This window comes from Pangasianodon hypophthalmus, chromosome 21 (assembly GCF_027358585.1).
Source record: "Pangasianodon hypophthalmus isolate fPanHyp1 chromosome 21, fPanHyp1.pri, whole genome shotgun sequence".
Taxonomy (NCBI): domain Eukaryota; kingdom Metazoa; phylum Chordata; class Actinopteri; order Siluriformes; family Pangasiidae; genus Pangasianodon; species Pangasianodon hypophthalmus.
This window is the reverse complement of record NC_069730.1, coordinates 6,150,742-6,173,894: the sequence shown is the minus strand read 5'-3', so window position 1 is coordinate 6,173,894 and position 23,153 is coordinate 6,150,742. Positions and strand designations below refer to the sequence as shown.

General features: G+C 37.2%; 2 protein-coding genes across 2 annotated transcripts; one reads left to right on the top strand and one right to left on the bottom strand.

Moving 5' to 3' along the window:
- Nucleotides 1-1,362: 1,362 nt before the first annotated feature.
- Nucleotides 1,363-14,344, top strand: LOC113543271 (guanylate cyclase soluble subunit beta-2). Its single transcript, XM_026941374.3, has 16 exons — nucleotides 1,363-1,463; nucleotides 1,793-1,866; nucleotides 4,041-4,135; nucleotides 5,599-5,759; nucleotides 6,645-6,744; nucleotides 7,065-7,294; nucleotides 7,424-7,517; nucleotides 8,350-8,453; nucleotides 8,599-8,815; nucleotides 9,790-10,110; nucleotides 10,859-11,007; nucleotides 11,387-11,533; nucleotides 11,821-11,975; nucleotides 12,266-12,480; nucleotides 13,236-13,352; nucleotides 14,094-14,344. The coding sequence occupies exons 1-16, from the start codon at nucleotides 1,461-1,463 to the stop codon at nucleotides 14,252-14,254; spliced, it is 2,343 nt and encodes a 780-aa protein (XP_026797175.3). The 5' UTR covers nucleotides 1,363-1,460; the 3' UTR covers nucleotides 14,255-14,344.
- A 269-nt stretch (nucleotides 14,345-14,613) lies between these two features.
- Nucleotides 14,614-17,864, bottom strand: LOC113543361 (putative coiled-coil domain-containing protein 195). Its single transcript, XM_026941484.3, has 3 exons — nucleotides 17,476-17,864; nucleotides 16,128-16,335; nucleotides 14,614-15,570 (listed from the first exon to the last, which is right to left on the bottom strand). Exons 1-3 carry the CDS (start codon nucleotides 17,690-17,692, stop codon nucleotides 15,444-15,446), a joined length of 552 nt encoding a protein of 183 aa, XP_026797285.3. The 5' UTR covers nucleotides 17,693-17,864; the 3' UTR covers nucleotides 14,614-15,443.
- Between the last annotated feature and the right edge of the window lie 5,289 nt (nucleotides 17,865-23,153).

The following is a 23,153-nucleotide window of genomic DNA, read 5'->3' as shown; positions in this document are numbered from 1 at the left end:
CATGTGACTTTACACACAATTCATTCATTTACACATGTGATTTTACACAAGATTAAATTTTTTGCATATGTGAATTTACATTGGATTAATGTTTACATGTGATTTTACAGAGAATGAAATTATTTTCACATGTGATTTTTAAACAGAATTTATTTATTTTCAGATTTTTTTGTGATTAATTATTTTCCACAAGTGATTTTTTTTACACATGGTTAGTTTATTTTAATATGTAATTTTATATGTGATTAATGCATTTTACATTCCATTTTTACATGATTAATTTATTTTCACATGTGATTTTTTTTTTACACAATTCATTTTTTACATGTGATTTTTTTTACACGAGTCATTTATTCATGGTAACTTTTCACATGAAAGACCTTTATTTTCCCAGGAGATTTTGTACACACAATTCATTTTCATGTGGTTGTTTAATGTTTGATTTGTTTATTTTCATCTGTGATTTTTACATGCACTTTCACATTTTTTCCACATGTAATGACATATTATTCATGTAATCACATGTGGTAAAAAAAAAAAAAAACATTGCATGGGTAATGTATGTGATTTTTCCAGAAGGTCTATAAAGATAGTGACTTATTGAGGAAAAAGTAACAAACCACATGTTATTATTACATTTACATTTATGGCATTTTGCAGACACCCTTATCCAGAGCGACTTACAATAGTGATTATTAGTGATTATTAATTACAATTATTAATTACAATTATCCTTCAGCATCTGAGTTATATTTCTGATGGGTTATCACATGGTACACAATATTTGGCTATTACTGGGCTTACTTTTTAAAAATAAAATCTAATTGCATAGAGTATAGTCTTGTATAGGTTGCATTCAAGTAGAATTTAGGTTCATGCACACAATCATTTCTTGCAACCAAAAAAATCTTCCCAGATCTCTAGCAATGTTGATAAATAATAGAAAATGGAGGCTAGATCAATAAGAAATCTCACTTCACGCTGACATTTTCATGACATCTCCTACATCTGATGCTATAAATCATTAAATAAGATGCCAGATGATGCCACTATCACAGTTTATTATAACAGCTGATAGATCCACAGTGCTGGAAGCGGCAATGCAGATTTGCTCTGATGCGCGCGAGCCGAAACTACTGCAGGCGGCCAGCAGTGAGCACGCGCCGCTCAGCAATTCCGGGGGGGGAAAAAAAATCGATATGAATTCTTCCAATGCACTTTTTCTTTTCCTGCACTTAGAGCAAGCCTACAAGGCTTTAATTAGTAAAAAAAAAAAAAAAAAAAAAAAAAATTCGTAAAACAAAATGCTGACATGACGACTAATTGTGCGTGAAAGTGTGGAGCGCGCGCGCGCTGCAGTGTGAAGCTCGTGCGCTGTCGCGTTGTTTTCTCTCAGCACTGGAGCACAGAGCTGAAAATGAAGCATCTGCAACCGTGCACAAAAACATCAAGGCAGTGAAATGGTAAGATTTTGGCAGAATTTCTCCAAAATGTACTGAAATGTAATTGAATTAGGTCTTTAGATCCTTAAAGCCTGCTAAACTGTGTTTGTTTGTTTGTTTGTTTGTTTTTGACTTTAGAGCAAATCACATGCTTGCAAAACTTATTCGTGCTATTTTAAATTTCTTTAAATGATTCATTCTTTAGCCTGCTTAGACTTTAAAATCTAATACAGTGCATAGGCTGCAGAAGTCTTACTACATAGAGTTGTTTTAATTGATGGGTCCTTTTGATTACTTATTTTCCTTATGATATATTTAACTTATATTAACTTCTCCTTTAATATCGACAGTACGGATTTATTAACACGTGTCTGAAGTCTCTGGTGATTGATCAATTCGGAGAGGACACATGGAATAAACTCAGGTGACTATTATGTATAACTGTTTATTATTAAAATATATATATATATACCCGTATTGTCCACAAGATGGCAGAAACGAGCACAGAGTCAGTGATTCAGACTCTCAGCACTCAGACTGTACACCACTGGGCAAAAAAAAAAAAAAGCTTAAAATGGCAAATATTAAGCTTTTAATGGTCTTAACAATAAATCAGTGGTCAGGAAATGAGCAAGAATGAAACAAATGCACTCTTGAGAGCTCCTGTGCCACCATTTATTCCTTAATTTGCGAAAAGTGTTTTGGGAAAAAGCTACAGCAGAAACAGGGAAATTCACTGATATAGTCTTCTTGTACATAAAGGTAAAATCATGACAATGATTAAAATGTTTGACGTAACATTCAAACTTACACATGTCTGAGTGTACAAAAGTTTCCAAAAATATCTTCTGGGATGTTTTTTTTTTCTTAAATTTTTTGATTATTGCTCATTTTTTGGTTATCTGCCGCACCTGATGCAGCACATCAAGGGTTAAACGTGTAAAGAAATCAAAGGGAAAAGCTTCCCATACTAACCTCCTTTATCTATTTGTTTATTTCTTGCTAATTTCCTGACCAATGATTTGTTGGTAATCCATTAAAAGCTTAATATTTTTGCCATTTTCGGCTTGGCCCATTTTTTTTTGCCAGGAGCGTATGCTGAGGATATGTCATATTATACTTTTTTTTTTTTTAAAAGAAAACTTTTTTACTTTAGTGAAGATTATAAGACTACACTGTATTCGAACAGTAATGTAAGCTTATGAAATCAGTATTAGTCAAAAATCACATGTATCCTAAAATCGACGTACTTTACACTGGATGATAGCGCCCTATGGCATACTGACTTTTTCTCTCAAAATGTTAAGGAATTATATTCCTATTATGAAATATTGTCTTGATATTGCTGCAATATTATGTTGAATTATGCTGAAAAGCATTTGCATAACTGAAGATGATTTGTTTGTTGGATAGTATATACACTCACCATCCACTTTATTAGGACTTTATTTGATGTGTTGTGTGTTCTGAGATGCTTTTCTGCTCACCACAGTTGTAAAGAGTGTTTAATTGAGTTACTGTAGACTTCCTGTCAGCTCAGACCAGTCTGGTCATTCTTCTCTGATCTCTCTCATCAACAAGGTGTTTCAGCCTGCAGACCCTCCACTCACAGAATGTTATTTTGCTTTTTGCACCATACTGTGTAAACTCTAGAGACTGTTGTGTGTGAAAATCCCAGGAGACCAGCAGTATCTGAAATACTCAAACCAGCCCATCTGGCACCAACAACCACGCCATGGTTAAAGTCACTGAGATCACACTTTTTCCCCACTCTGATGTTTGATGTGAACCTTAACTGAAGCTCTTGACCTGAATCTCTGTGAATTATTTGCATCGTGTTGTTGCCTCATGATTGCCTTATTAGATAACTGCATGAATGTGCAGGTGTACAGGTGTTCCTAATAAAGTGGACTGTGAGTGTAGAAAACATGTATCTTTTACAGGAATAGCAGCCTGAGTGGTTGTCTATGTTAGCTAACAAACTAGAGCGCTAATGACCTGCCTACTAGGTATTACTATTAGCTAGCTAGTTAGGTTATCCTGTTAAACAGCTTTGAGCTATACACTAGATAAGCTTAAAAGGGACACATTATTTGCTATATTTGTGTAGAATTATGAGATAATAAGCCTGAAGTTTGACATAAGTCAAAATTTTGAGACAAATCAGATGTTTGAGCTCCCAAGTAAATAAAATTGAGATAAGTCAGAATATATATATATATATATATATATATATATATATATATATATATATATTCAAATATTAAAACTGAGTTCAAATATTAAAACTATTAAAAAGAGAGAATTTAAAAGTTGTTTAGAGGATACAGAAGAAGTTGGTTAAAGGTAAAGAGTGGACATACAAGTTATTGGAGAACATATCATTCTTTTAACTTTTGAAATAATATAATTTTAATTTTTTTTATTTCACTAGTAATACCTTAACATATACTGTTTGACCATATTTGTGTTATCTGGATGTTCTGGCTGACCAGATATGTTTGATATAAATGTAAGATTTGTGTAAATTAAATTTTTGTTCATCAGTGAGTCCTTTACGTTGTTTCATAATTTGAAGAATAAATGCTGTTTTTGTAGGGACAAAGCAGGCGTCCAAGACACCTTCATGACATATGAGGTGTACAAAGATGACATCACCTTGCGACTCGTGGCAGAGGCATGCAAGCTTCTTGGTAAAATCAATTTTTTTCAGTTTTATTGTCATTCTGTCCTTATGGTATATACAGTACATTGTGAGAAATATTCTTCCAAGACACTGGTGCAGAAAACAACAAAATACAGGAACATGTGATATTGCAAAACACAATAAATTCACAGAATACAGTAAATAGCAATGAGAATGCAGGATATAGTATAAACAAACTACACAGAACCATGGAAAACCATGCAAAACATATTTTAAATTCTAAATTGACATAAGTATTAGCAGTTCAAAAAGCAGTAGACATGAATACAAATATATTATTTTTGAACAAAAGAAAATTCACATTGGTTTGTAATGGTCTGAGATTTGCTTGATTATTTATAAACTTTATTCCACTTTACCACTGTACAAAAAGTTGATGCTTTGCATTTAGGTTCCCTGAACTGACATTAGTTATTGCATTAATATAATACATGATAAGCCACTTTAGCAAAGTAACTAACACTTGTATGAATTCATTTTGTAGCATACAAATAAACTAAATAATGAATACCTGCATTATCCAGTCTTCATACCATCAGTGAGTAAAATTAAATTTCCAATAACCAACATGAATAGCACCTTAATGAACATGTTTCTGGTTGTGAACTGGGAAAATGGAGAAGGTACATTGAATAGCAAGTTCCAAGTTATACCTGGAGTTAAGTAGGCTATCAACATTTCAAAGCAATTAAGTTTATGATAAATTTCATTCATTCATTCATCAGTTCATTTCAGTTACTGCTTCATTCATTCATTCATTCAGTAACTGCTTTATCCTGGTCAGGGTCGCGGTAGATCTGGACCCTATCATGGGAACACTAGGCTGAAGATGGGAACACACCCAGCATAGGACACCATTCCATCTCAGGGCACCATGCACACACATTCACACCTAGGAGCAATTTCACATAGCAAATCTACTTATGAGCATGTTGTTGGGTGGTGAGAGGAAACCAGAGAACTTGGAGGAAACCCAGATAAACACTAGAACAAACTCCACACAGACCTCAGAGCTCAGGATTGAACCGTGGAGCTGTGTAACCTGCTGCACCACCGTGCTGCCATTTGATAATTTATGTCATTTTTTTAGTCATGGATTGAATAACCATTAATCAGTGGAAGTGTATTTAATCAACATTTAAACAAGCATCACTTAATACATGTGTAAACTTACTGTGTTACTTTATTACTATTAGTACTTATGGTAAAAACATGGTTTGTTCATGTTAACTAATGTGTTAATTAATGTTAAGGTAACCTTAATGTAAAGTGTTATTTACAATACTGAGTAACACTGAACCTAAAACACAACAACCCACACTGAAACGCCCACTTTTGAATAACATATACAGTGTTAAATCAATATTCCTACGTGCAACAGTTCTACAGTTGAATTTATATGAGATCGTTTGAGATTAAAATTTTCTGTTTACTTTTGTTGTTTTGAAGAGGTGGAAGCGAGTGCCGTGCTGCGGCAGTTTGGAGAGTACTTCTTCGAGTTCTGTAAAAGATCAGGATATGACCACATGCTACGCACACTAGGAGGAAACCTCTTTGAGTTTATAGAAAATCTGGATGCACTGCACGGCTACCTCTCGCTCTCATATAAGGTAGGCGAGTCCGGTGTGTCCGGAGGGGAATTTTAATGAAAGGCCCTGTTGAGTATTGCATTTGGAAGGAAGATGAATAATCTAGTTCATTGGTAATGTTGTGAGTAATGACATAATCAAATGGCATATCAGCAGTCGACAAAATACAGTCATCCAGCATACAGTCTTGCATTTGAGTGAATTTAGCTTTGTTTCCCTGCTTTAGCATTAACCATTAATTAATTTCATTAACCCAGGTTGCCAGGTTTCCACAAAAATTTTCAGCACACCTACATCTAAAATCAAACAAAAGATTTGAAAAGATTTGATACACACCTTTCTTCTTTTTCTCAGCCTTTGCATGGGAAACAAGGTTACCCTGGTGCATATGCATTTCTAATGTACAAACATTACCCATTTCATTTTTTTTTAGATTTAATTCCAATTATTTGCTATAAAACAAGATCTTGCCCAATTTGATATAAGGTGGCATTCCTGTCATTAACTGTCTTGTTTGCTGCTCCTACCCCAAGCATGGGGAGGCATCATTCCTACCCGAATGGGCCTCTATTAGCGCATGTTGCAATCCCCACTTTTGACCACTAGGTGCAATAATAACTCTATGTAGCTAAATGGGGCAGTGAGCATGCTGCATAACTTCTTGTAAGGTGACCAATTCAATGGAACAATGGCTTATATGTCAAATAGCAACATTTAAAAAATATTGGTCACCCAAAAGAGGTAATTAGTATTTTAATGGAATTTAAAATGTATGGAGTTGTGAACGAGCACTTTATGAAGATTAAAATTTGTTGAATATACCATATATGGTGGGGCTCTGCTTCACCTGAACGCCTGTACAAGCTGTCACTGTATGCTGATACATGCAAAAACATCCTTTTGCAGGAAATGAATGCACCATCATTTCGAGTAGAAAAGAACTGCGATGGCACCATGCTCTTGCACTATTACTCTGACCGCAGTGGGCTCTGTCACATTGTCCCAGGTGAGAGAAACGGCTGTTTAAGCTTCTCCTTCGAACAGCCCATAATTGATATGGGGCTTATTACATCAGGGTACCATTTAACACTCGTAAATCCTAACTCTTAAAAATTTAACTTTATGTATTATTGTTTTTCAGAACTGAATCTAAAAAAAACATGTATTTAACCATTCGAAAACATGTCAGTCCTTCTCACGCACCCACGTGATGTATTTCCATCCTATACTTTGCAGTATCATGTTGAATCATTGTTGTAAAGGCAGGCAGTAGACACAAAGTAAATGAGTAGGCATAAATCCCACCGTCCTCCATTGTGATTTTAGGCATCATTGGAGCCGTAGCAAAGGACTTCTTTAACAGCCAAATAGACATGAAGATTGTGAACCAGATGGAGGAGGTGGAAAGGACAGGAAAGAAAGAGCATGTTGTTTTTCTTATAAGCAACAATCCTGCTTTTTCCAAAAAACTACACAGCAAAAATCCATCCAAAAAGCCATCACAACATGATCACGCCTCAGGGTGCAGAATCAACACAGTGCGTATGAACGAGCAGGTAAAATATATCCCTGTTAATATCATATAATTAATTTGTATATAATAATTAATATCGTTGTCATCACAGTAAACCTGAAAGCCACTATATAATTTATTTCTAATTATTTTTTCCCTGATCTCTTTCCAGGAGTTAGAGCGATCAAGAGAGAGCAAGAAACTCATATACGGTACACGTAGGAATCACTGGGAGACGGTCAGAAGTTTAGTGCAGCTGGGAAAAGGTAAAAGACAAGTAAATATAATATTTATATTTTGCCCTTCATCTATATAGTGCTCTGTATAAATAAAAAATCAATACATTGACTTGTAAGCTATACTGTTGTGGAAAATGATTACGGAATTCCATTAGGAAAATCTTGCGATTCCCAAGAGAATTTCCAGTCACTATTGAGCTCAAAGGCCATTGTGATTTGGCATTATTGGATTTTAATGGGAGTTCATAGCACATCATCTCAAAAACCGTTAGAATTTTTTTATGGATAAGTAATATAAAATTTACATTGCATTGTACTGAATGTTCATTGTACTGAACATTCAATGTAACTTATTGACTTTATAATAGAATTTGGTGATAATAATAGAATTTGGTAATTGGTGATCATGGAACTTTCACGGAAATCCTAACGGCATCCTTTGGGTTTCATAGGAATTTTTATCGGGTAACACATGTGCTTCATGAAAGTCCCAAAGACATTTTGAGCTTTAGGTGCCCTCCATGACAGTGTAAGTGTAAATACAATGAACTTTTTGGGGTGCTGTATATATACCCTATGATTTTCCCATGAAATCATACACCACATCTCATCACATGGGGGAGCCATGAGGACCTCTTATGTTTACATGGAGAGCCCATGGTGACCCAGGAACTCCCAGTGATAACCCATGAATTTCAATGGAAAGCCCATGGAAGTTTTCCATATGGCTACAAAGAGGTTTTTTATCATTAAACATAAATGATTATAGGCTGTGTAGTCGAAATGTAAGAATAATGTAAAATCAGCCATTTCTGCTGCATTGAATGTTCATTTCTTCTTTTTGATTTTGTAATCTCAGGCAAACTTTTAAGGGGATTTGAGCCGATGTACCCAGATGAACTGTGCATAGACCTGAAGACATTCTGCAATGCCTTCCCATTTCATATTGTGTTTGATGAACAAGTGAGGCACCATGATTATATTGTAATATACTGTATACATGTTAAGCATTTAGGTTAATCATATAATGCATTGCATTATCTGTTTAAGAAAAACTATACAGAGCAATACTGAACTTCTTAAATGCTTAAATCCTCCATGCACCTAGTTGAGGGTAAGGCAGGCAGGGGTGACAGTCCAAAAGATCGTCCCTGGATTGCAGACCACAGGGATCCGACTGGATCAGTATTTTACCATTCTGCATCCCGAGGTCACCTTTACCATCGCCAGCATTCGCAAGTTCATCAACAGCCATTTTGTCCTGCAGACTCGGAGAGACATGATGCCTGAGTACTGGAAAGAGATGCCCATGCTTGAGCTCAGAGGTGGGAACTGAGGGATGAACACACTCTGTATTTTCCTCACACAGGGTCTGTACTTGCCATAAATATTTAATGACCCTTGGTGTAGTCTAGAGGGAAAATGTAGCCATAGAAATCGTAACATGGTGTGTATGTGTCTGGTGACAGCTTCTATTTCCCTGGCATGACCAGAATCATTCTTCTTTTAGATGTCCAAAACTGACAATTAAATCATCAGCTCAGTATCTTACTTTGACCAAAATTGACCATTTCGGTCTAGCAAATATAAGTTCTGTCTAGAACTGATTTTAGTCCCTGTCACTGTCATGAATGCCCCCATGGTTACAGAGTGAAATGTGCACTGCTTCCATGTCATGTGTTTCGTTATGGGTTCCCCATGTGCTATTGTTTAAAATGCCATGTGCCTTTGTTGTTGTTTTAATCTTTTCTCCACCCCTGTTCAATCATTTGTTTGTTACCTGATTGTTTTCACCTGTTCTGTGGTAGTCCTTGAATAGTTTGTCTATGTGTAACGTGCTGTTTCTTTGTAGTGTCACAAAGTGTTTAGTAGTTTTACGTCTGAGCCTTCGTTTCTTTTATTTCACATTCGTTCTAGTTCTCGTTTTTTTGCCCGCGTTTAAACTCTTCCCTATTTAACTGTCTGCCTGTATTTGGACCCTTGCTACGGACATTGGTTATGATTCCTACCCAAAAATGTTTACCCACTTATGTTTTGCCTCCCATCACACATTACAGTCACACAACTATCTTATACAGTATATAGCCGTGTTAAAAAGCTGGTGTATATCCATGGTGCATTTGCCTGCTAAGTTTAGACTGAAATCCCAGAGAGATGGAGAGAATGTGACAGTATAATCATAATGTTCCATTTTCAGTCTGGACAAAGTTCTAGACTGGAATTTGTATAATGCAAAAGTTTAAACTAAGCCAACTTCTATTAACTGTAACCTCTTATCTCTCCATTTCTCTTTTCCCAGGTCAGATGTTGTGGATGGCCCCTCTGCACTGCATGTTGTACCAGGCATCCCCCTTACTGCGCAACCTGCAGGAGCTGGAGGAGAGGCGCATGTACCTGTCTGATATCGCTCCACATGACGCCACACGCCACCTTATTTTGCTCAACCAGCAGCGCCTGGCCGAGATGGAGCTCTCCAGCCAGCTGGAACGCAAGAAGGAACAGCTGCGCCAGCTTTCTCAGCATCTCGAGCAGGAGAAACAGAAGACGGAGAACCTGCTGTATGCCATGCTTCCCAAGCACGTGGCCAATCAGCTGAAGGAGGGCAAAAGAGTGGAGGCAGGTGAATGAAAAAAACAGTAGAGATGACGAATGGGAAATGTGAAGGAAAAGTAGAGGATTTTTTTTTTTCAGAACACACAATCAGTGATGAGTGTTGGAATAATCAAACATGTAATCAGCAGTGTTACAAGAAGTTCGTATGAGCACCATATCCTTTGGAATATTGTATAAATCTACATGCAAGCTGGAAATTCTTAGTGAAGGGTAATAACATAGTAAGACAATTTCTTTCAAATAAAAGTAGAAGGCATGTATTTGTTAAAGCACATCTGTCTTGTCTGAATTAGGTAGTTCCTCAGCATCCAGTGACTAATGTCCATTCCTCAGCTTTATTCATATGATTTCTATTATCTGTTCTGGTTGATACATGAACCTGTCTCCTCAGCATTGCAATGGAAACTCGTAACATCTGTATGAATAATTGTACCAAGTGACAGCATATATAAGAAAAAAAAAAAAAAACAGTAGTCCTAGAGCAGAGCCTTGTGGCACACCAAACATTACTTTATACAGTAATGTTGACATAGCGTTTGTATTGTCGTGCTGCATCATAATCCTGCAGGCACTATATTTCTTAGAAAAACACTATAAGAAATCTTTCTAAGAAGTCTTTGCAGAATAAAAACGGTCAGAATGGAGGAAGTGTTAATTTCTAGGTCCATCCCAATACCTGTAGCTCTTCTAAATCAAAGTGGGCATTGTTTAATTGTTTTTAGCTCTAGTTTATGCATTTTGTTTCTGTTCTTCAGGTGAGTTTAAGGAGTGCACCATCCTCTTCAGTGACGTGGTAACCTTCACCAACATTTGCTCACAGTGTGAGCCCATACAAATCGTCAACATGCTCAACGCCATGTACCTGAAATTTGACCGTCTCACCACTGTTCACAATGTTTACAAGGTAAACCTTGGATACACGCCAGTCTTTTCTAAATATAGAGTATTTATATTATTCTATTCTTAAAGCACTTTTGCTTCTTAGGATTTACCACTCAGGGCTGCCCAGAGGTTGTGTTACATATTATGTATGTTATTATATGTTACAGTGGCATGTTATTGATATGCCACTGAATATACAGTATGTGGGAGGTTTTATACCAATATATTGCCCAAAAGTATAAAAATAAACTGGAATCATGTATATGTGAATCTAGTGTATGTTTACTGCTAGTTAGAATCTACTGTATGTATATACTATATGTTGGTATATGCAAGTTTTAATGGAACAAATGGACTTGTATTTAGACTCAGTGATTTAACTCTTGATGTTGATCCTATAGGTTGAAACAATAGGTGATGCCTACATGGTGGTGGGTGGTGTCCCAATCCCAGTATCCAGTCATGCTGAGCGAGTGGCTAACTTTGCCCTAGGTATGATCATCGCTGCCAAAGAGGTCACCAACCCTGTCACAGGAGGCCCTATTCAGGTTAGAGTACAAGCAGTAAATATTTCTTTCCTAAGCTATCTTACTATCTTACTTCCGATACACCTCATTTAATGATTTTGAAACTAGCAAAATTAAGAGTAAATTAAGTGGTGTTTATTATGTGTTGCAAAGGTTGTGTTTTTAGTTAGTTGTTGGTTTTTGATTACTTGATTATTGATTAGACTCAAATAGGTTCTTCTATCTGACCTTATTGAAATGAACGAAGAGTATGATCAGGTTCTAAGAGCTTGAGTTCTTGGATCTGTCTTGTCTCTTTGTGACTCTAGATTCGGGTCGGCTTGCACAGTGGTCCAGTGCTAGCGGGTGTTGTTGGAGAGAAGATGCCACGCTATTGCCTGTTCGGAGACACTGTAAATACGGCTTCTCGCATGGAGAGTCACGGCCTGCCCAACAAAATCCACCTCAGCCCCAGCGTATATCAGTGAGTTTCTGCTTTTAAAGAGGTGTTTTTTTTTCACCTAGGCAATGCTAATAATAATAATAATAATAATAATAATAATAATAAAATCTAGAAGTCCTCATTTATATGAAGCTTTTCAGTTGTAATAAGTTACAATGGTTCTTGAGATCTGGTACCACATGGCTTTCATCCTTTATTAGCCAGGTTAGAATTGTTTGGAGTGATCCATTAATTATCAAATATAGTCTTTACCACTCAGACAATTTTTTGCAATCATTTTTCAGTATTTTGAACTCCTGACTTGTTCTCAGCTCTCTTCGGGACAAAGAGTTCCAGCTAGAGGAACGTGGAGAGATTGAGGTGAAAGGGAAAGGCAGGATGCAAACTTATTTTCTCCTAAAAAACCTCAGAGCTACAGAGAACGAGATCGTAGGCCGCCTGATGAGGGAAGCTGGCTCAGGACAAGAGTCTGTTCAGTCCAGTGAAGACTGCAGCACTGAGCTCCTTTCTTTTAGACCATCTCGAGGTATGCTGGGCTTCTGTTTCTTTGATTAATCAGTTTAAGAAAATTAAACTTAGTATGCTAATATCATGACTAACATCAAGGACCACTAGCTAACTGGCCAGATTCAAACTGATCATGTGAGCAAAGATTATTAGCAATGTTTCTCTTTTCAGAGGTGCCAACATTTGTAGTTTACCTGTAGCGTTTATGATTTTGAGTTTACCTGAAAAGTACATGTTACAGATTTTTCAGCTAAAGCAATGGTCAGACCAAATGCAAATAAAATCGGCTTGGCAGAAAAAGCAATTTACTGAAGCTGAAATGATGCAAAGACATGGATTTATTAGCAGTTGCTTACAATTTGTGCTGACTTTAACCTGTGAATTCATGAGCCTTGGCATTATGAAAAAATGGAAACCAAGTGGGCAGGACTGTGCTTCCTTTGTTGGAGATTTTTAAGTAGCGTTCTGCTAGGATGTTCTTATTAGCAAAATTTGGTTCATACCCCTATATTTTGTTTTAATTTTAGATTATTCTAAAATTGTTCTTTAATATATGTTGTTATACAAATTCTCTGTAAGTAAATCTTTATTCTCCGTAAAGCATACTTCTTCTTAATCTGATGTTAGCAAAATACTAGCAAATTCACATTCCTTACTGACACAAGCCTAGTGAAGTGAAGCCTAGTGAAGCCCACTTTGTTTTTTCTTGCCTCTTTTCAATCCTTCATCATGAATAAATTAAGTTATATTTGAATTTTCTACTTTTTCAAAAAGCTTTTCAGAGCAAAGAAAGACACCACACTGTGGCCATGAGATACAGTGACAGTCTAACTGACAACAAGCCTCCATTTCTGTTTCCTGAAGCCCAGGCCAGCACTAAATGCCTAACAGGTAATGTAATTTACTTCCCTATATTAGAACATTCTTTTCATTATTGCCAGGTATTTGCGATGTTCTTATACTTTTTTCCTGAAATGAAGTTTTGCAAAACATTTGTATGGAAATATAGCTGTAGAAATGTTACTTAAAACATCACAGTGATAAAGACTCAGTGGTCCAGAAATGATATAAATACTGTGGGACGTGCTGTTGTGGGAAAATAATCATCGGCAAGGTTGTGTAACATGACGGGAAGCAGAAATCCTACCCTGAAGCTGTTTATTTTTCAATAACAGGATGTCCTGATATGTTTTATTCCTCTTATACTGCACAATTTGTCAGCAATTACATTTGATTTATTAATTAAACAACAACATGGCATTCCTTTTTATCTGTTTTAAGTTACGTTTAATGTTGTAAAAAGAAAGGTGTTATATCAGCTAAAAACAGTTGTTCCCTCACTAGCTATTTTTTTCTTTCTCTTGACAAAAACCACAGCTTGTCATGTTAAAAGCATTGCCTGTCCTGAAGACTCCTTACAAGTAGAGTTTACAGAGTACTGACACAGAAGACTCCTTGCATAAATATTAAATAAACTTACAGAAAACTTATCAACCACTACTGTATATAAGGAGCACACTGTATGTTCAATAACAGCATGTTTTTGAATCTGTTTATTATTAGGCTTAGATGATGTGCAAAGAAATAATGTAAATTTCTGATATGTACTTGTGTGTTTGAATTCACAAACAGGAAACTCAAACTACGGAAGTCTTCACAGTGGAAGCAGGTCTGAAGACGAGCCGTTTGAGGTGAATGAGGGCGCCGTACGCCGAGGTCCTGACGGAGCTGAACCTCCTCCACCTGCTCCAAACAAAAGGCGCGTTTACAGCAGGTTCTGTGTGGTGACATAAAACACGCAGTGAGCCCAGGTAGATACAGTATTAGCTTTGGTCCTGTCTGAAAGACGCTTCTGTGTGTAGTGATGTGCACGTTATCACTGAAGTCTTGGATATATATATATATATATATATATATATATATATATATATATATATATATATATATATATATATATATATAAAAAGAAGTAAATCTGCTGTTTAAAAATTTTAAAATCAGAGGCATTTTATAGTATGTACAGTATGGAGGAAAGTTTTAATAGTTCGCTTGTGTTAAATATATAACAGTAACATAGAACAATTGTTTTAAAATGTTAATAAATATGACCCATCTTAAAGTATTCACCGAATTTATTTATTTATTTATTTATTTATTTATTTAACATTTTTGTCTGCAGTAGAACATTGTTTTCCCTTACATTGGGTATACAGGCATAATAAAACAGTACACGAATGTCGCAAATACAGTTAGATTTACAGTTTGTGTGTTTACAGGCAACTCTGATTACATTGTAAAAACAGAAAGAAGAGCAGATACTTTAAAAAGATCACAATTTCTAAAACATTTCTCTTAAATTAGAGAAATTAAACTGGAGAATTTATGTAAACCCTAGCATGTACTGTACAGTAAACAGAATTACAAGAATTCACCTGATTTACCTCAACTGTTCACATGACACCTGATGTTACACACCTGATGTTACACACTGTGTCACAGCAATACACAGCCTCGTAACTTAAAATTCAACCCCTTATGGAAGCATTTAATATAATATAATATAATATAATATAATAAAATGTACACTTGGTCAGTGCTAAAAACCCAGTGATCATTTGTAGTTTTTTATGCTTTGAAGCAGCCTACAGTCTCTGTGCTGAATGTCTCTTCATTCTATATGTAACTGCACCAGATCAGGTATAATCACAGCTTCCATACCATACATAGTACACTTTTGTTCAAGTAAATCGTGTCATATGCAGAAGCCACGTGTCATTGTTGGTTTGTGACACCTGATTGGTCCATGCAAAGAGAAGCCATGTGCAGAATGAATTCACGAAACCGAACCTGTAACTGGACTCAGTTTGGAGGAGGTCAAGTGTAGAAATCAAACGTAGCTGTGATCTGAAAAATGCAGCAGTGTAGGGTGATAAAGCTCCTCTGGATTAAATGAGACCATATCGTTTGTCTTTTTTGTTTGCCTCACGAATCTGTTTCTGATATCTGGAGATCGCATGAGCTCGTGTCAGTCAGGTGGTCTGCCATAAAGGGCCGGTTGGTGTAGATGTCATCCACAGGCAGCAGGAATGTGACCGTCTTCTCTTTGGCTCTGAAACATTAACGAAACTGTATGTTTGAGCCCAAACAAGGTTCACGTAACCTAAACCTTGTTTTAAAAAACATCTTTATTAGCTAATAAACTAGTTGATATGACAGTTCCACAAGAAAGGTGAGGTTCCAAAACAGGCACAGACGGGCCTATACTGAATATATACTGAGTACACAACCTACACATTCTCTAACCCTACACATTCCACCCCCTTCCCCTGGTAAACTGTTGTTAAATTTGGATCAGTTAGCTGAGATATTGAGTAATACAATAACACCAAACAGTCATGTGATCAAAACTGTAGACTGGTGTTTCTTAAAACTTTGCCCAGTCAGTCTGGTGTTATTGCATCATTCAGTTTATCAGCCAATCAAGTTCCAGTATGCAGATGTAGACCATTCAACAACAGAGGGGAAGGGGTGGATGTGCAGAGTTAGAAGTCTTTTTTTAATAAAGAATTTGGCATGACATTTTATAAACTTTAGGCTTTTAATAAATAGCTTACAGTGACTTTACTAAATTGTATTGAAAACATGACATGTAGCCATCTCTCACACCTGGCTTTGTTGACGCATTGCTGAAACGTGCGCCGGTTTGCTGGTTTGTCGTCTGTTTTGCCTCTGTCCTCTGAAGTCGTACGCGCTCCTCCTCGCAGTCTGGCCCAGTCGCTGTCACTCCGAGGTTTATGCGAGCTCACACTCTTACAGGGCACGTGAATTGCATTTGAGGATATGGAATACCTCCGGACGGTCATGATCATGTTTTCTGTTAGAGAACAGGACAGCATTTTGCATGACATTTTAAACCATATAAACAGCATTTATTCGTCAAAGGTCAGATCATATTACATAGTTATTATATGCAGAAATAATTATTACATTATATTTTTATACCTTTGCATTACCTTTATCAGAGGTCAATTAATATTTTTATACCAGACGACTGTAGAATACTAAATTCTGATTGGCTAGAAGGTGTTGGTTAAATTTCAGCACGCAGCACACCTCGGACATTGGAGCTTCTGGGCTCAAGGCAAATTGTGGGTTTATGTAAACATATACAGTTACAATTTTTACATGCTTGATCCATCATTATTAACTGCATGAAACCATCTCATGATATATAGTCCATCTCTATTCTATGGCTACATAAAGATTGTAAAGCACCATCTTGTCTCATGCAATCATGAGTATCTGCTCATTTATGCAGTTATCAAATCAGCCAATCATGTGGCAGCAGCACCATGCATAAAATCATGCAGATACAGGTCAAGAGCTTCAGTTCACATCAAACATCAGAATGGGGAAAAAGTGGGATCTTTGTGACTCTAACCATGGCATGGTTGTTGGTGCCAGATGGGCTGGTTTGAGTATTTCACACACAACAGTCTCTAGAGTTTACACGGAATGGTGCGAAAAATAAAAAGTGAATGAGAGTTCTGTATGTGGAAACGCCTTGTTGATAAGAGAGCTCAGAGGCAATGAGTGTATATTATCATCTAATGTTTAATTTAAGTGATATCTCCCCCAGATCACTGTACCAGGTCCCAGGATATGTCAGCCCAAAACCTGGTTGCCTCTGGCACGAGGTTAGGATGTATAGATAGTCATATATAGTGCTTTTACATGATGATGAGAAATTGAACCCTAAGTCCACATGTACAACAAATAATAAAAAAAAAGAATATAAAGGAGCTTGAAATGTTCTGAGTGGAGAAGTGAACCGAGATCCTTCTCCAAGTGTCTCCAACCTCGTTACAAGTGCAGATTATTTTAAAATAAGTGTTGGAAAGATTTTGAGCTCATGTTCATGAGCTGATAATTCTGCAGGGCATCACAGCACAAAGAGTAACTGCTCCCCAAAGAAATTAAAACATGCATTGCTTTTTGCTCCACACTGTTGTACCTTTGTACTGGCCCTCCAGCGCCGGTGCCGAAACGTTCCGTCTGAGGTTCGAGTGGTTCTCTGTGGTTCCATCTCTCCTTTCAGAGTCGGTAGGTGATGTCTCGGTGAGTGGCAGGCTGAGTTGCCCGCGCAACTCCTTGTTCTCCGTCTCCAGCTTCCTGATTTCATCCTGCAGCTGCTGGATGACGCGTGCGAGGCCACAGCCGCTCTCCATCATGCGCTTGCTTGTTTTGCTTTCTCTTCACCGCACCGCAGCGTCCATTTCACTTGTGCCTTATTGTGGTCCCTCTCGTTTTGTCCGTTCAAATCTCGGCCACAATCTTGTACCGGAGAGATTATGTCGCCTTTCGCCACTTGTACAGCTCAGAGGCTTTGGGTGATCTGCCTTCTGGGACTCGGGTCCATGTTTTATTCACGGGCTGTATAAAGTTTCGGAGCTTTTTTTTTTTGTTTGTTTTGTGAAACATCGTGGGGATGTGAAATTATCGCCTAAAGCACGTGGGGATCAATAGGAGGATGCATGGAGTTTCATTTCGCTACTTTCCTGAACATCAGAAGAGGAAGACGCATGAAATTTTCATCAGGCGCAGATAAAACGTGGCGATAAACTGAGTGCGGTAACCGATGCGCAGTTCTCAGGGCCCTAAAATATTCATCGGGTCTGTCAGTGTAAAGTAAGCAGCAATGAATATAAGGCGAAAATAAAGCAAAGCTTTTCAGGATATTTTCTACTGGAAGAAATCCCTAACATCTATGATCAATCTATGGGTCTTAGGTCCATATTGTGCATTTTTTGCAATACTAGTCTGTGCAGTAATGCATTACTAGCTGACCTTCTGTCATTCAAGCAGAGTGTGAAGCGTGATCCCCGTTTTCCCAGCAACTGATTTCAATGATTAACAAGAGATAAAAAAGTTAACTAATATGTCTAATCTGCTAGACCAGTTCATGTATTTGGGGAAAGCTTGATTATATTTTAAAGATTCCCAAAGCTCATCTTGATGATTAATAAAGTACATCTATCTATCTATCTGTCTATCTGGCCAAAGGTTTGTGTCCACCTAACCATCACACCCATATGTGGTTCTTCCCCAAACTGTCTAGAATGACTAGAATTGTTTAGAATGTCTTTATATGCTGTGGCATTAAGATTTCTCTTAACTGGAACTAAGGGGCCCAAACCTGTTCCAGCATAACAGTGCCCCTGTGCATAAAGCGATGTCCATGTAGACTTTTGTGAAGGCTAGAGTGGACGATCTTGAGAGGCCTGCACAAAGCCCTGACCTCAACACCACTGAACACCTTTGGGGTGAACTGGAATGCTGATTGTCCACCAGACCTCACTAATGCTCATGTGGCTGAATGTGCAAATCCCCACAGCCACGCTCCAAAATCTAGTGGAAATCCCAACTAGATAGTAACCCAAGGTCAGGATCGAACCCCTGACCTGGAGCTGTGATGCAGCATTGCTACCCACTGCACCAACATGCTGCCCCCTCAGGGAACCTTTTATTCATAGTTTTATGTACTTTGTTCATAGTTTTCTAACGGTAATGCTGAAAAAAAGAAAAACTTGAAACATTGACCCAAAAAAAGGGATTATAGGAATTTCATGAGTGAGATTTGACTGGAATCCGCACCTCTAGGTTCCACTAAAACCAAGAGAGATCTGTTAACCATAAAACTACACAGCTCATGCTCAAATGCAGTCTCGATGGTCTCTTTCGAGTCAAAATAATTTGTTAGATGAGAACAAGAAACTTTTCAACTAAAGAGACATATTGGTTTAATTGGACATTCATGGTTTTGTGGTAAAGTGAAGTAATTACTTGTGATGAGTTGTGGTGAAATACAAATGACCTGAAAGCGGTGCTGTGTGCTTTTCTTTCTAAAACAGAAACTATTTTTAAAATGTTTTGTTCCAGTAAATGATATGCAAAAATCCATGAACTGAGGCCAGGCTCCACACCACAATAGGCTTATTTTTCCTCTTTATTTATATCAGGATGAAACATAACACGTTAAAAGTTTAAATACAATGGAAACAATACATATTTTTAGTATTATAATTTGCTCTTAAACTATGCAAATGATGCAGTAGATTATTATATATTCAGTTATTTGCATATCACACAAATTAATTTCCCAACAAATAGGATTTTCTTAATGTTCTTATGTTTTATTGTGATAGTATAACCGGGGTCAGACTTTTGCATAACAGTTTATCAAAATGTTATTTCATGAGAATAACTATTCATTTGGATGGAAAAAGCATATTTATTGAGTTTTAAGGTTTGTATAAAACCTCTAGACCAGTCACACAGACTAATCACTATAAGATGTGATTTCCTTTAGATTGTGACTGTTACTTTGAGAAACGTTCTTGAAAGTTGTAATCTGATTCATGTATACTTATATCTGTGCGCCAGTTCTGAACAGTTCTAACACTGTAACGCTGCTCCTTAGAGCACGATATTGTCATTGGTCCAAAAATAGTTCACAATATCCCATTGGTAAAAGTGGTGTGTTTGGTCACCTGCAATATCAGTCAAATAGCCTCTCTCTGTAACAGCAAATATCTGGCCACATTTAATGATGAAAAGTACCAGACTCGAGGAACAGCTACATAGATGTCTGGCTTGTGAGACTGGGGGGTCTCAGGGCATATTACTGGGAGAGGTGTGACAAGCAGAAATGTTGATGGTAGGGTAAACATGTTCCTCTGTTGTGAAGTCTTTCCAATTGCTAGCTGGTAGTTAAGCACTAAGCCAACTGGTGGACTGCAGGCCAGATGCAGAGCCAGCAAAGTATTTTCAGTGGATCGAACCAAGCTCTGGTAAAACTGTCACAAAACTGTTCAATGTATGAAAAACCTGGCTATAGTTCAGTGATTTCAATTTTTTTTTTAAAACCTGAACCAGTGCTGCTTCTGTAGCAAATCCTCTGTTGTAACCAATCACAGGCAGTTATGTAAATTATTTACCTGAAGCAGCTTATCAAGAAAGTGACAAGTTTTCACAGACTTGTTGGCATTTAGTTGCTTATCCAGACCTTGTAACCAAAGAAATGTATGTACATATTTTAGTGGAATACCCCTGCACTAAGGAGTCGTCACTTAGAATACTGACACAACCTTGCATTTCTAACACTCGAAACATATCCACAGCACAACATGCCAACATATCCATCAAGTCTGCCATGGCGAGGACACAACAAACACAAAACATTTGCAAACGTCATACAAATGTGTAATCAAAGAAGGCCTGTAATTGCTTGCAATAAGCACCTTTGCTCTGTTCCAACAAGTTGGCTGAATATGAATTGGCGAGAGGAGCTTGAAACACAGGTTAAATGTGCTGCTTTGTGATGAAGGTGAATTAAAAAGGATTAGGGCACTTCCTACACAAACATCAAATAAGTTGGGACAACAAACGCAATGGGCAAAATTTACCGGAAACAAAGAGCTGAGGTTGCAAGGCTTACTGAGTGACCTTCAGTGCTTTCTTGTTTGCTTTCCATTTTAAATGATGCACATGCAAATCTCACAGATCAAAAATCGAAAAGCAGATTGCCTTCATGCTCTTTGATTTAAAATATATTGTTAAGCAAATTATGACCAATATGAACATATGTGCAATACATAGTGTTACATGTCTTTTGCCTATTAGAAGCCATTCATTTTATATTATCAAGACATTTTTGTAAATGTTATAAAACTCTTGAGGGTAATGGGCTCTAAGGGCATCAAAGATGGCCTAATATGCTGATTATTATTCAAGAGGTAGTTAATTTTATGATGAATGAAATAAAGTAGCGACACGATTGCCATTGTTTTGAATCAGGCTGAAAGATGCGCTGGCAACAAGAGACACCCGATTCCCCTGTGTTTTCCCCACTGACTATGAATCATGCATGACTCTGTCTGTGGGAGAGAGAAACTCTATCAGCCTAACATTAAGCTTGCTGTCCATGCTAGAGGAGCATACGTGTCTATGTGTGTTTGTGTGTGGCTGGATTGGCTTGTAGAGAAATCATAATCTAGGTCATGGTGTGTAGGTGAATGTTGTATTTACGGATTATGAGATCTTTGTGCATCTTCACTGAGCACTAAACCAGAGTAAACTACAAATGAACACAAAGATCAATAGGTTTGACCTTGACATATCTACAGAGCTTTCAGAGAATGCCTTAAACCCTTTCTGGTGTTACCTATTGTATAAGCACACTCGCACCAGTTTATCAGGATTAACCTACTTAGATATAAGCTGCTGTGTTAGTGATCACAGGAGCACTTAACCTGCTTCAGTGGGCCGTCCTGTCGCATACACCACGGCATGAATTAGTGAAAAGGCGCTATGCTCCACGGCTAGTCCGTAGCCAGTAATTATACCACTGAAATGGAAAAAGAGTTTAGAGATGCGACTCTATAAGATTTCAGCCCGAGGGCAAAGGTATCGATTGCACAAATCTGCAACAGCTACTTGGCTCTTTGGAGTGCTTTGCATGTTTGCCAGATACACCACAGTGTAATCTGTAATCTGAACCATTGCGTTATATTGCAACCGAGTGACTGACAGAGTAATTTCACTGAATAAAAGACGTACAGCACGCAAGCAGTATTGTCTCTAAGCAAATATCTAGGCATATGGAAGCAAACGAAGACGATAATGTTAATCATTTATACCACAGAGCTATTGAATTCTCAAGCATTATTCTGATGCGTTAACATTTATAGTAGGAGCATTGAACATTTACAGTAGGAGTCTCCAGTGTCAGCACTTTGTAATAGTCAATAAGTTTTCCAGCATGGGAAAGTCTTTAGAGGGCTTTGTGCTGTCTGGCTTCTAGGTAACACAAGTGTCTTATTAGTTTTAGAAGAGAGAGGGAAAGAGAAAAAGAGAGCCTGTGAAGGAACAACTGTCTAAAAGTACTATTTAATTTATAATAAATGAAAAAATTATAATAGTTGGCAAATTGCTGAGGTATAAAAAAAAAATAAACACTTGAGGAAGTGCTGTTATTGGACAATAATCCATTTCAGGGTGGTAAGTAATTGAGTATTTAATTATTTTCCTTTAACAGCAAACACCATTTTTTATTCCTTATATACTAGAGACTGAGTGGTGAGAGAGAGATAGAGGCAAGAAAGAAAGAAAGAAAGAAAGAAAGAAAGAAAGGTCTCTGGCTCTGTTGTATTCTTATTAAACCTTGGCACTGACTTTGTTCTGAGCTTCTCAACCTTTGAAATGGAAATCAACATCTCAGAAGACTCCATATCATGTCCACTTGTCTTTATCTTCCTTCCTAGATGAAAATGATGGATATATTTTTTTCAACACAGTCTAATATTTTCAGTATACATTAGATATTTAGTACAAATACAGATTTTCCATGGTAACAGTAATGCTGTTGTTCCAGGATTTTTCTGATATAATCAGGGGTGAAATCTCTAGTACTATAATTTGATGGAAATGTAAATCATAGCTTGATATAATGGTGATAATAACAATGATGATGTGATACACTGTTATACAGAGAAATGGCTTTATTTCACAAATGTACAATGTTGGCCAGAGCAGTGGTACACTGCGAGCAGGGTCCCTGGTTTGAGCAGGAGCTTTCGCAGGTCATTGGAGTTTCAGGAGTTAAAGCAAAATGTGTTCATTTTCCTAATTATT